At 39.9% G+C, this 14,971-nt stretch overlaps 1 protein-coding gene across 2 annotated transcripts in view; it reads left to right on the top strand.

Moving 5' to 3' along the window:
- ass1 (argininosuccinate synthase 1) overlaps positions 1-14,971 on the top strand; it is a 157,638-nt gene that overhangs the window by 53,864 nt on the left and 88,803 nt on the right. For both annotated transcript variants that reach the window (XM_060841116.1, XM_060841117.1), the window contains exon 6: positions 2,749-2,823. In XM_060841116.1, the coding sequence (XP_060697099.1) occupies positions 2,749-2,823 (75 nt within the window). The remainder of the gene's footprint in view (positions 1-2,748; positions 2,824-14,971) is intronic.

Below are 14,971 nucleotides of genomic sequence, written 5' to 3'. Positions count from 1 at the left end.
ATGCAATTGTTCCCCAACCATAAACCTTAGATGAACCAGGAAATCCCCATATTACTGAAGACGAGATGTGCAGCATTCAAGTCAGATGATCCAGACCCCACATAGGATATCCAGACATGACCTCCACACAGCCATCAGGGATGCAACGAGGCAGTACTGGACTGATTTAGAGGCCCAACCTACCAAACAGATTCCTGCCACCTCTCGCAAGGCATAAACAACATAATCGAATACAAAATGAAGCAGAACAAGCTAGTGGACAAAGAGATAACCCTCCCTGATACCCTCAATGTTTTCTATGCTTGCTTTGAGCAGAATACCAGTGGCGCTGTGATGCCTGCCCTGATAGCCGTGGACAAATCTGTTCCCTCGGTCACTGCTGCAGATGTCAGATTGGTCTTCCTGGAAAAGCAATGAGTCTGAATGGTGTCCCCAGCCAAACACCGACATCTTCAACCTCTCCCTTCTACAAGTCGAAGTTTCCAAATTCTTCAGGAAGACTGCCATCATCCTGGAACCTAAGAAAGCACATGCAACACGCCAGTGGCTCTGACCTTAATAATCGTGAAGTGCTTCAAGAGGCTGGTCATAGTCCACATTAACCCTTGTCTCCCAGCCTGCCTCAATCCCTTACAATTTGCCTATTGACATAACGGGTCCACAGTGGATGCCTGGACCTGCACTCATCCCTGGAGCATCTGGACACCAAGGACATCTATGTCAGACTACAGCTTGGTCTTCAACACCATTCCCCCTTGCAGACTGATCTGAAAACTCTGTGACTTTGGTCTTGGTTCTCCCCTCTGCTTCTGGATCCTCAGCTTCCTGACCTACACTCCGCAATCAGTGAAGATAGGTAACTGCACATCCTCTGTGATGACCCTCAGCACTGGAGCCCTCTAGTATACTCCCACAACTGTGTTGCCAAATTCCAAATGAACGCCACCTACAACCTCTTCTGTTGGGCAGAAGATAAAGTAGCCCGAACACACTCGCCAGCAGGTTCAGAAACAGCTTTTTCACAGCTGTTGTTAGATGGATGAATGGACTCTCTAGCCTCAAATATTGCTGATCTTGCAAACATTGATCTCTCCTACGTGCCCCCTATGCAGTGTGACCTGTATACCTCTGTCTAAGTCTTTTTACAACCTCTGATCAGGATATCCTTGCTCACGATGATCTGCCTTTACTGCCCGTAACCAAAACTTTCCACTGTACTTCGGTACGTGTGACAATAAATATATAAATTAATCAGTCAATTAGGTCATGCTTTCCATCAGCTGCTTGAGGACTCGCTTCCCCTCACATGCTGCACCGGGACTGGGTCCACCCGCACTGCCCCAGGACGGGTTCCCTCGCACGCTGTACATGGACTGGTTCCCCTTGCTTGCTGAACGGGGATTGGTTCTCCCCCTATCCCTGCGCTGCACCAGGATTGGTTCCCCTCCCACGCTGCACCGGGACTGATTCCCCACCACATGCTACACCAGAACTGATCCCTCTCAACCCCCCATGCGCACGCTGCTCCGGGATTCGGTTCCCCCTGCGCTGCTGTCGGATTCATTTACCCCCTGTTCTGCTCTGGGATCCGTTTTCCCCCTGCATTATTCCCACCCCCGCAGATTCTGGAGATCAGAGTCGAGAGTGTGGTGCTGGAAAACTACACCATGTCAGGCAGCATCTGAAGAGCAGGAGAATCTATGTTTTGAGCATAAGCCCTTCATCGGGAATGAGGCTTGTGAGCCAAGGGGTTAGAGAGATAAATGGGAGGGGTGTGGGGCTGGGGAAGGTAGCTGAGAGTATGATGGGTAGATGGAGGAAGAGGTAATGGTGATAGGTCGGAGAGGAGGGTGGAGCAGATAGTTGGGAAGGAAGATGGAGAGGTAGGACAGGTCATGAGGGCAGTGCTGAGCTGGAAGGTTGGTACTGGGATAAGGTGGGGATCGGGGAAAATGAGGAAACTGGTGAAATCCACATTGATACAGGGGCTCAGGTTAGCATAGAGTTTATAAAGAGCCAGGCTGATAGATACAACCTTGTAAGTTGGCATAGGAAATATAAGGGACCTTGGAGGATTTATAGAAAATATGAAGGATCATGCGGTTAGTTGAGGGATGTAGACATGGACTGTATCGGTTGCATGGGCATGGAATAAATGGCACATTGAGTGTGAAGGGGTGCAAGGGATGGAAGAATATTGTTGGGTTTTTTTTTGAACCAAACTGACATATTGTGCTGGTGCAGGGAGGCAGGCCAGTAGCCGCATTCTATTCCAGGTTTGCCTGTCCTATATCACAAGGAATCCTGCTATGCCAGAGCAAATATTCAGCCTTCCAGAGCACTTTTTCCCAGGTCAGGCTTGTGGAGCTGGAAACATCCCAACTCTGTGCTTCTTACTTGGTATTAAAAGTCAGGGTCTGGTTTTTTAAAATGCATCGGACACTAATCGCTATTGATTTATTTGAACCCATGCGCTTTAAAGATACAGTCATTTTGCAAAAGCAGCTATTTCTTTTCCTAAAGCTTCTAGAGCTGAATAATTCTATTGCCTCACTAATTCTTACAAAATTTGATATTAGAGGCAAACTGAATCAAGAAATAAAATTCAGTTTATATAGAACGACATAAATCCTTACAGGATGGTTTGATAATTCCAGGATCCTTACCATTGATTCATACAAACTTGAAAAGTAACACAGAACATTTGTTGATTTCTTTTTATATCCTTTTCTTTTGTATTGTTTACAGATAATTTCACCATGGAGGTTACCTGAATTTTACAATCGATTCATGGGCCGCACTGACTTGATGGAATATGCAAAGGTTTGTCAAAATGCTAACAATTGCAGAATATATTATTTTGGGTGTGTTAGTATCATTAGTGGCTAGTAATCCAGAGGCCTAGAGTGATTTGAAGTCTCACCACAGTAGCTGGGAAATGTAAGTTCCATTAATTTAAAAAATCTAGAATAGAAAATGCAGAATCAGTAACAGTGAACATGAAATAAGTGGGGTAATCATTAAAACCATCTTGTTCAAGGATGTCCTTTCTCTAGATGAAAATCTGCTGTCCTAATCGTGTTTAACTTGCATCTAAATCTGGAACTGCAGCACTGTGATTGACTTCTAAGTGCCTTAAGGCCCTAGCATGTTAGCGATGGGGAAACAAATGTCTTGGCAGGAATGGCCATATTCTCTGAACATGTTTGTACAAATCAGAAACTAGTTTGGGTTTAGATTTTATTGATTTAGAGAAGAGGTACCCCTGCCTTGCTCTCCTAATAATGACTGAAGAGTTCCTGTGTAGAGGCTTTGCAAATGGAAGAGTAATTAAAAAGCAGCCTGTGTTTGAAACCTTGCGTGGTTTTAGTATCAAGACTGTCTTAGATTTGATACAATTTGGGGGATATTTATCACTTGCTTGTTGGTGTAGTTTTAAACCTAAGACTGCCTATAGTTTTATTTCTAGTTGGCATTTTCACTTGGAGACCATAAGTCAATTTGATGCGAAAAGCTATGCAAAAATTGTGGTAAATTGGGGCATTTACAGAATGTTGTGCTCAACAACTAACATGTGCAACAACTAACATGTGGTAACAATGATATTTGGAAAGAAAAATAAGAAAATATAAATGGACATTCTTGCCCTTGACGAATGGGGTACGTCTCCAGTAGGAGCATTGTCCAAATTCGAGGAAACATACTGTGCACAAATTATTGGTCAGTTTTGATTTTATCTTGTGTTTTGAGTCAAGTTATAAATTCTTATAGGGTACGTAGAATGGGTACCTGTGAGTGAGTTACAAACTTGTGGCAAAGAACTCCAATTAAGTGTATGGTTAAAGTTGGTTATAAATCCGTAGTTTCAAATGCTATGATATGTTCGCCTGTGCACTCTGCTGCAAACTGTCAAAATTAGCCTTTATAAAGAGAAGTCACTTCATTTAAACAAAGCAGTTGGCTACTTCTTGCATTTCCAACTGCCTCAGGAGGCCACAACATGTGTAAATCATACTATAGAGTGCTAGATCAATTAAACAAAAAGTTATTGAACATTGGTTTGAAATTATAGAAGGAAAGTAAGGGTACATTTGGAGCTGACTAGAAGTAGATGATTCCTAAAGAAGTTAATTATAGGAAATGATTTTGGTTTAAACCAAGAAGTCCTAGTAAAACAAACACTCCAGGGCAAAAAAATAAGAGCTTTTTAATTTTTGTAAAATCTGGGAAAAATGAAAATAATTAAAAGCTGCAAATGTTGGAAATCTGAAGTAAAAACACAAAATGCTATAAATGTGGAACAGGTCACATGCCATCAGTAAAGAGAAAAGACAACTTAATGCTTTAGGGGTATCAGAACTGTTAGCTAATATCTATTTTCTTTCTGAAGATGTTGAACTGATCACTTTTTTTTTTGAGAATTTTGATCTTCCCATTTGCTTGGTCATTGGACTGACTGCGCATTGGGCCAACATCATTATTTTAGATAAAAGCAGCAGGACAGACTGTATTCTATGTAATTTCAAACCCCATTATTTACACCAGCTTTTGGCTCCATATTGAGAGCATCAATTTATAAACCTCTTGTAGGAAAAAATATGATTTTGCTAAAATGGTAAAATTCTAGACAAAAAAACAAAAGGGTAGAAAATTGACCACTCATTATTGATATTCTGTAAACTGTATACATTCTATCACTGGTTGATTTGTTTTGAAAACAATGAATAAACCAATCAAAAATTCTTGTTCCTGCCATTTTAAGCTCAAGTAATGGTTTAAAAAAATCAATAATTCTTCTTGCTCTTTCAGTGCCAGTTAATTGTTGAATATTGGTTTAGCAACGAGCTTGGATATCGCAGTTTAGTGTAATTGCTCAAGGAATGACTAAATCTGAATGAACTGCAGCTATCTAGCAGTTTTAATCTATCTTTTACTTGTTTTAATTGCCACGTTGATGCTGTTGGCTGTTAATGTGCCATAATAGTCTGTTTACTTTGCCATTTTTCCTGATTATTTCACCCTTGATGTAATCAACACGCAGAAATGTACTCTTGAGAACCACACCTGTTGACTATACTTACGAAAATCTTCAGTCTCTAAATCAAAATTTCATCCAGTTATAGACCAACTTTTGTTGCAGAATAAACTTGCATTGAAATCACAATGTACTGTAACTACTTACCTCTACAAGTCAGCTATAAAGTCTTCACCAAGACCTAATTGAATTAACACTCTAATTACAATAAACTGGACGGAGCAATACATATTAAAGATGCAGTGCACTTAATGATTTTTGTAATCCTGCCATTACCCTCAGGCTGGTGATATATGTGCCAGATACAGAATAACTGTTATTCGGATTAGATGTGTTGAACTTTTCCTCCAAATCCTGAAGTACTACATTGGATTAGCAGTATGCTTGAACAAACTTAAGTTACTAGATATTACTTGTCATCTAGTTCTAAAATATTTTAGCAGTTTCCATTGACTTAAATGAAACGGTTGGTAAATGATCAATGTACATTGTTTAATGTAATAGACTACTGTCTTAAATATTAAAAGTAGTCAACCATAGATACATTGCAGGAGACATTTCATTAAAACTGTTTTGTGAAAATCTAAAGTTAACAGACTGAATGGACCATTGCAGATGAGAATTCAAAATTGCAATCTGAGTCCTGACACTTCCAGGACAGTTTTGAATCTTCAAAAGGCTGATAAGGATGGGGAGGAGGTTGGCAATGTCTCTGTTGCCTATTAATGCCCTATTAAGCATTTTTAAAGCTAACAAGCTTTGAAGGAACTGGTTATGAAGCACATCTGGTAGATGCTGCAACTTCCAATGTTTTGCTCGCATGAGCCCTAAGAAATTTGTTGTCAGACTTGCTGCAAAGCCTACCTAGGTTTCCTTTTCATTTTTTTCCTTTTTGTATACCTGGGAATGTTATCATACACAACCAGTAGATTTTCCCACCAACAAATCAATGTGATTTTTTTTTGTTTTTAAATATTAATCAGCACCGCCAGCCAATTAGAAGTTTACATACAAAGCCCATTATGGACAATGGAAACCATCAAAAATGAGGGGTGGGGTGAGGAATGGGTGGGTAGGGTCAATTAAGCCTTTTTGTAGTTGATCTGTATTCAAAACTGTGGGAGCAATTAATGCTGACATGAGTGATCCTTTTGTCTGTGTCCCCCATGGCCACATTCAATCTGCCTTTATGATAAGCTGCATATCTTAATTGGTAAAGCAGTGGCAGCCACCAACAAGGTCCCCATTAATTAGTTGTCTTTTAGTTTTTTTGGCCATCACATTTCAAAATGGCATCCTGTCAACAATGCAGTTGATTGACAATTGAACTGCCTGTCAGATCCCTGATGCCTCTCTTAAATCCAGCCCACATGGCTCTTGTGGCCAAGTGGTAGCACCCTTGCCTCTAGGCTAGAAGGCCTAATTCAAGTCACGCCTATCTCAATCACAACATGATTGAACAAGTTAATTCAAAATTAAAAGGAAAAAGGAAGGGTAACTTAGGACATATCCTCATGACTTCCATCCCTTCTAGTAATAAAAAAATTAGCATTTAGGTGCTTTGCCTGAATGCTCGTAGTATTCATAACAAAGTAGGTGAATTAACGGCACAACTCATCGTGAATGATTATGATGTGGCAGGCATCACAGAGACATGGTTGCAGGGGGTTCAGGACCGGCAGTTAAACATCCGAGGATATACAACTTTTCGAAAAGACAGTTAGGTGGGCAGAAGGCATGGGGTTGCCTTGTTAAGAATGAAATTAAATCTATGACACTGAATGACATAGGGTCAGAAGGTGTGGAATCTGTGTGGGTGGAGTTGAGGAACCAAAAAGGCAAAAAAACCATAATGGGAGTTGTGTACAGACCTTCCAGCAGTGGTCAGGACCACGGGCGCAAGATGTACCAGGAAAAAGATAGGGCATGTCAGAAAGACAAAGTCACGGTGATCATGGGCTGACAAAGGAAGTCATGAAATGTATCACAGAAAAAGAAAGAGCCTATAAGGTGGCCAAGAGCACTGGGAAATCAGAAGATTGGGAAGGCTACGATAACAAAGAGAGAAATAAGGAAGGAGAGGATCAAAAGTGAAGGTAAGCCAGCCAGTTATATTAGAAATTATAGGAAAGGTTTCTTTCAATACATAAGAAACAAATGAGAGGCAAAAGTAGAAATTGGGTCACTCCAAATTGATGCAGGAAAGCTAGTGATGGGTGATAAGGAAATAGCTGAAATAAATACTTTGTGTCAGTTTTCACAGTGGAAGACATGAGTAATATTCCAACAATTAAGGAGAGTCACGGTGCAGAGTTGAGTATGGTAGCCATTACAAAAGAGAGAGTGCTAGACAAGATAAAAGGTCTAAAAATCGATAAATCTCCTGGCCTGGATGGGCTGCATCCTAGAGTTCTGAGGGAGGTGGCTGAATAAATAGCGGAGGCGTTGGTTGTAATTTTTCAAAAATTACCGGTGTCAGGGAAAGTCCCAGATGATTGGAAAATTGCTGTTGTAACCCCCTTGTTCAAGAAAGGATCAAGACAAAAGATGGAAAATTATAGGCCGATTAGCCTAACCTCTGTTGTAGGTAAAATTCTAGAGTCCATCGTTAAGGAGGAGATTTCTAAATTGTTGGAAGTGCAGGGTCATATTAAAACAAGTCAGCATGGATTTAGTAAGGGGAGGTCGTGCCTGACAAACCTGTTAGAAATCTTTGAAGAAGTAACAAGTAGGTTAGACCAGGGAAACCTTGTGGATGTTATCTACCTAGACTTCCAAAAGGTTTTTGAGGCTGCTGAGTAAGGTGAGGTGCCATAGTGTTTGAGGTGAGCTACTGGCATGGATTGAGAATTGCCTGTCTGGTAGAAGGTAGAGATTTGGGATAAAAGGTTATTTTTCAGAATGGCTGCGAGTGACAAGTGGTGTCCCGTAGGGTTCAGTGTTGAGGCTGCAGCTGTTCACTTTATATATCAATGATCTGGATGAAGAGACTGGGGCATTCTGGCAAAGTTCGCTGATGATATGAAGTTAGGCAGACAGGCAGGTAGTTCTGAGGAGGTGGGGAGAATACAGAAAGATTTAGACAGTTTAGGAGAGTGATCCAAGAAATTCAACGTGAGCAAATGCGAAGTCTTGCACTTTGGAAAAACAAATACAGGCATGGACTATTTTCTGAACGGTGAGAAAATTCCTAAAGCCAAAGTACAAAGGGATCTGGAAGTGCTACGATTCTCTAAAGGTTAGCGTACAGGTTGAGTCCATGGTTAAGAAAGCAAATGTAATATTGTCATTTCTCTCGAGGGTTGGAATGTAAAAGCAGCGGTATGCTACTGAGACTTTATAAAGCTCTGGTTAGGCTTCATTTAAAATACAGTGTCCTGTTTTGGGCCCCACACCTCAGGAAGGACATACTGGCACTGGAGCATATCCAGAGGAGATTCACACGGATGATTCCTGGAATGGTAGGCCTAACATACGATGAACGGCTGAGGATCTTGGGATTGTATTCATTAGAGTTTAGAAGATTGAGGGAAGACCTAATAGAAACTTACAAGATAATGGATGGCTTAAAAAGGGGGCGCACTGGGAATTTATTCCTGTCAGGTAGGGAATACTAGGACCCATGGGCACAGTCTTAGAATTAGAAGGTATCAATTTAAAACTGGAGTGAGGAGACGTTTCTTCAGCCAGAGAGTGGTGGGTTTGTGGACTTCATTGCCACGGAGCGCAGTGGAGGCTGGAACGTTCAATGTCTTCAAGACAGAAATTGATAAATTCTTAATCTCGCAAAGAATTAAGGGGTACGGGAGAATGCAGGTAAGTGGCGTTGAAATGCCCATCAGCCATGATTGAATGGCGGAGTGGACTCAATGGGCTGAATGCCCTTACTTCCACTCCTATATCTTCTGGTCTTAAAATACTCCATTCCAGCTGAATATGGCTGCAGTGAGAGCTGAAAGTCACAAGAGGGCAAACTTGCTATATGATTCTGACTTGAGATAACATACAATTTGTCTAACAAGGGAAAGATGAGAGAGAAAAGTGAGTTGCATGTGTTATTTTACACTGTAGATTAAATTCCTGTTATCACAAATTAAATCTTCAGGAATCATGTGATACAAATATATTATTATTGATGTATATTGCACAACAACAAAAGGTAGAAATTTCAATAATGATGATTTCAGCATGGTTCAACTACTTTTGTTGTAATTTTGGAACAGATCATTAGACTTAGTTTCTTATATTCACTTATGCTTACCTATTACTGTTTCTTTGTACTGAGGCAGCCATTTGTTAGCATCAGTTGGCCTGGCAGAATGCTGTATTTTTAAATGTTAATAATCCTTTTCCTTTGTTTGCATACTGTAGATACAGTCATGTGTGAATCACAAGCACTCAGCTATTCATAATGCCACCAAAGAATAAACCACCTACTTAAAATAGTCAATATTCTGAACCATGACATGAGTGAAAACATTTTTTGAGACTCTGATGGAGTCATGCCATGTTGATTTATTTCTTACAGATTTATTTTTTAACCCACGATGGAAAGGAAAACATTTTGGGGAAATCATTTAATATAGAATTTATTCAGTGAAGACCTGAGTCTGATTAAATATTAGGCAGAGGTGAGTGCTGCAGATGCTGGAGGTTAGAGTCAAGATTAGAGTGGTGCAGGAAAAGCACAGCAGGTCAGCAGCATCCAAGGAGCAGGCAAATCGATGTTTCGGGCAAAGGCCCTGCATCAGGAAAGAGGCTCGGAGCTTTCAGCCTCATGCTGATTCTGAAAAAGTATTGCCTGTCTTTCTTGTACCTTTCACAAAAATTCCACATTCCATAACTGATAATGTTACCTCATGTGGTGACGAAATGTCTGAAAATGAACCTTCCAGCTCAGCAAGCAAACTTATAACCCATTTCCATTAGTTTTCAGTTGCTACAGTAATACGTTAATAACTTGGATGTACAGAAATGTATGTAGGTTTGTTAAATAATATTTACTTTTATTATTGTACTTTTAATTTTTAAATTTATTTGATATGCTGATGCACCTTCACCATGCAAATTTCACATTCATACCTTAACAATTGTAATGAAAAAGAACTCCGCTAAATCTGATCGTTCCCACATATCAAATACTTATAGTCATCTGAAAAATGTTCTCTTCAATTTCACTGTAGCCTTAGCTGTTTTTGACTTAAACCCATGAGTTCTGTCAACAATCTGAACACAAAATTGCATCAGATACTTAAAAATATCTGACAACTTGACAATCGATAATAAAAATTACAAGCAATAAATAATTTCATTTATGGGAATAAAGATGTTCAATATTAACTTCAAATTGCATTTTAATTAGGGGTGAGGGAAAGGATACCGTTTTTTTTTTGTTATGCCATATTCAAAACCTATAATATATTGTAAATAACCTATTGGTTAGTTTTCTTTGACTGATTATTGGGAAGAGTTTAGCACACACCACAAATTGTGTTTATCCCTCTCGCCACTGCTGAACCAGAATTTTTTTTTATTCTTGATGTTGTATTCAATGTGGAGTGAGTTCAGTACCACACATCTGCTCTGCCACCAGCCTACTTTCATTTCCATAACATTGCCTTTCTACCCTGTCACAGTTCATTTGCTGTTGAAATCCTCATTCATGCCTTTGCTTCTCAACCTGACTGTTGCAGTAAATAAAATTAAAATCTTGAAGATGCTGGAAATCTGAAACAAGCATAGAGAATGTTGGAGAAACTAGTTAGGTCTGGCGTCATGTGTGGAGAGAGAAACAGAGTTAATGTTTCTAGTCTGGTCCAACTCTTCTTCAGAACTGACGATTCCAATGCTGTTTTAGATAATCAACAATCTTCCACTTGGCATAAACTGAGAGCTCATTCAAAACTCGACTGCCCGTATCTAAACTCACAGCAAAACTGTCTTGTCTGTCACCCATTGTAAGGACAGATAACGCTACTCTGGCAATGCTCATATTTTAAAACTCTCTCATCCTTGTTTTCTAAACCCTTCATGGCCATTCTTCTTTCATCCCTTGTAATTCGTCCAAGCTTTATATCCTGTTCATAGCTGTGCATCTTCAATGCTGATGGCTTGCAAGTACTTGACTTTATGTAATCCTTTCACTGTTGGTAGTTGTGCCTTCACATTCCTGACCCTAAGTTCTGGAAGCTGCTCTTTCAGCCTCTCTTGCTCTCTCGTTTTAACATGCTCCCCGAAGCCTAGGATTTTGATCCAGCTTTCGTGCACCTGTCCTAATTTCTCCTTATGTGACTCAATACCAAACATTGTTTCATGACTCTCATCTGAAATGTCTTGACATGTCTTACAGAGTTAAAGGCACTGTATGAATGCAAATTAATATTTTGTAATCTGTTTCTTAAGTATTAATTGAAATGTAGTAAATGCAAAATTTCTCGTTGGTTTCTCAAACTACAGTGATTACATTAGAAGTACTAATTTTCAGTGGTTTTCATTGGGTAGAACTTTTGTTCTCTGGTTTTACCTTGATGTTGGGATGAAACAGAGCTTAAACCTAGATATGTTGGTGGAGTAAACCTGAGGGTGATTTTAAATGAGACAGTCAATTAAGTGGCTGTTCTGTCCAATCAAGGACAGCAGTCAGCAAAGAGCTCCTGCTGCAGCTACATGCCCTTGCCTCCTTCCCAAGTCCCAATGTGTCATTGAGCCAAACAGATGGGGAGTACAATTCTATCTCCAAGGTGCCCATCATCATCTATGCAGAGTATAAACAATAATGATTTCAATGCTGATATTTTAGTTACTTAGAATAAATTGCTAAAGCTTTTCTACTATACAGTCACATAAGGAGAAATTAGGACAGGTGCACGAAAGCTGGATCAAAATCCTAGGCTTCGGGGAGCATGTTAAAACGAGAGAGCAAGAGAGGCTGAAAGAGCAGCTTCCAGAACTTAGGGTCAGGAATGTGAAGGCACAACTACCAACAGTGAAAGGATTACATAAAGTCAAGTACCCTAGAATTCACTCACACTCCTTGCAGTCACTTTTGGACATCCATTATTTTCTATATAAACAATATATCAGTGACCGATTATAGGTTGTAACTCACTCAAAGGTGTACATAATTCAAACACCATCGAGACTATATCAGTAATCATTCTCAAATAGTCATTATTTTCTAAGAAAAAAATGCTGGCATGTCTGATACAACTTCGTTACAAGACTTTCAAGTTATTAAGCCTTATAGTAAGAGCATTCTATTATTGCTTTGAAGAACATACATTGGTTTTCTGTCAACTAATTAATGAAAATATGTTCCATAAATTTTCTAATATTGAATGTTTATAAATTACTTGAAGGAAAATATACTGAACTATACAACATGGCTGCAAGCAGAAGATGGACAAGAGAAGGAACTAGGAGAGTGTAGAAATATTTGACAAAGATAGTTCGACTGAGCTAGGCGAAGAACTGACATTGGTAAGATATAATGTAGCTTTTTAGAAAAGGAAATGACACATTGTTTGAGTAGAAATTTATTAACTGTGAAGAAATGGGTAATGGATTATTGAGGCAACTTTTGGTGAAACATGATAAAATAAATTTAATATCAGGGATAAGGTTGACAGATCTGACAAGTGAAAGAAATGTTTGCTGACACAGTTTGAACTTTGAAGAAGGAGGGTGCTTTATGCAATCAAATGCCTAACTCAATTCAATTTTTAGCAATAGTCTTACTGGTGTAGAACTCAGTAGCATTTTTAAAAGTGAGGGAAGAATAAGAAAACAGGCTGTGGAATGATAATGAGATACAATGTGGTTGAATTTAATTTAATGAATATCAATGCACAATGAATCCATAAGCATATGAGAAAATTCCATCCAGTCATGCTGACTTGTCTTTTGCACACTACCATATCCCCAACCTGGAGTACTGAATTCAATTGCAATATCTCGCCTCAGAAGGGATGTTAATCTTGGAGAGGGTGCAGTTTATGCTCACCAGAATCATACTGGGACTTAGAGTTAAATCATGTAGCCTGGTTAGATAAACTTGGTTTGTTTTCCCTAGAGTATAAAAAGTTGAAGGGTACTCTGATCAAGGTATATAAAATTCCAAAAGCATTATAAGCAAACTGGAACAAGATGGCATAATTTTAAAATTAGAGTCAGGCATTGAGAATGTAATCAGGAAGCAGTTCAAAGAATAGTAAGATTCTGGAACTCCCTTTCCCCAAAGGCTGTGAATACTAGGTCAGTTGAAGCTTTCAAAATTAAGATCAATAGATTTTATTGAATAAGGCTATCAAAGGATATTCAGTGTAGCCAGCAGCATGCTCATGTAGTACTCTTGCCACCAACATAAAGCTATTAATGCTAAAGGAAAAACATATCCCAAACCAGTCCTTTCCCAATAGACCAATATTACAGGTGGCTTGTTATTAAAGAAGTAATAGAAATGAGCACAGAGAAGTAAAACAATCCAATCAGAAAAGCTAATGTTCTATCAATGAACAGCATTTCAAAAGAATTGTATAGATATCCAGTCAAGAATGAACTGAAAATACAATTCTTTGCAAAACATTTGATCCATTGAAAAACCATGCCAAAAAACGCTAAGTGGTACAGGAGGTTGAAAAGATACATGAGAAGTTCACTCAGTATACCAATCGAAGGGCTTTATGGAGGTCTACAAAACCTTTTTAGGAGCAGGAGCAGGCTCTTCATTATCTCATCATTGTTCCACTTCTAACTGGACCATGCTACCAATGTTTTGAAACAAGCTCAGAAATACCGTAGTCCTGCACGAAGTAGAGAAGGCCGCCCACCAGCTTAAGAGCAACAAGGCTTTTTGAGCAGACAGTATCCCTGCTGAGGCATTGAAGTGCAGAGGCAAAGAGCTCCTGCTGCAGCTACATGCCCTTGTCTGCCTTATCTGGAAGGAGAACATGCCAGGAGAGCTCTGAGATCTCACAATCTTGTGCATTTTTAAAATAGGGAACAAATCTGACTTGGTAACTTCAGGAGAATCTCCCTGCTGTAAATCTTTCGAAAAGTCATTGCCAAGGTCCTTCTTAACTGTCTCCTCTCTATGGCTGAGGAATGTCTCCTGGAATTGCAGTGTAGCTGTCAGCCGTGGAGGGGCACAACGGAAATGATATTCACTGCACGATAGCTGCAGGAGAAATGCAGAGAAAAGAACTTACCCCTATACAGGGCCTTCTTCCACCTTACAAAGGCCTTTGACACTGTCAATCGAGAAGCATTATGGAGCATCCTTCTCTGCTTTGGTTACACCATGACGTTTTTCCCCATCCTTCGTCTACTCCACAATGATACGGAAGTTGTGGTAATGACAAATCGCCCCACCATTGACCTATTTCTCGTTTGGAGTGATGTCAAGCAGAGCTGTGTCATCATCCCAACACCGTTTTCGATCTACCTCGCTACAATACTTCATCTCACCGCCGACAAGTTCCCCATTGGAGTGGAGCTATCTTACAGCACCTGTGGGATATTATTCAACCTCTGCCACATTCAAGACAAAACCAAAGTCACCCCAATCAATGTCATTGAGCTGCAGTACACAGATGATGCTTACGTATGTACAATCTCAAAGGATGTACTCCAGACCATTGTCAGCACCGTTATGAGGCATACGCGAGCATGGGTCTCACCCTGAACATTCGCAAGACAAAGATCCTCACTAACCTGGCCCAGCAATGTGGAGTGAACCCTAATCATCAAGGTCCATGGGAAACCTTATAGAATATTGACATTTCCAATAACTGGGGAATGTGCTGTCGGCTAAAGTGGCTATTGAAGACATCCAGTACTGCTTTAGTTTGCTAGCGCAGCCTTCAGCCGCCTAAGGAAGAGGGTGTTTGAGGACAACAACATCTGATTCAACACCAAGCCCATGGTCTACAGAGCTGT

Source organism: Hemiscyllium ocellatum, chromosome 21, assembly GCF_020745735.1.
Source record: "Hemiscyllium ocellatum isolate sHemOce1 chromosome 21, sHemOce1.pat.X.cur, whole genome shotgun sequence".
NCBI lineage: Eukaryota > Metazoa > Chordata > Chondrichthyes > Orectolobiformes > Hemiscylliidae > Hemiscyllium > Hemiscyllium ocellatum.
The sequence above is the reverse complement of the archived record's forward strand: the minus strand, read 5'-3'. Positions and strand labels throughout refer to the sequence as shown.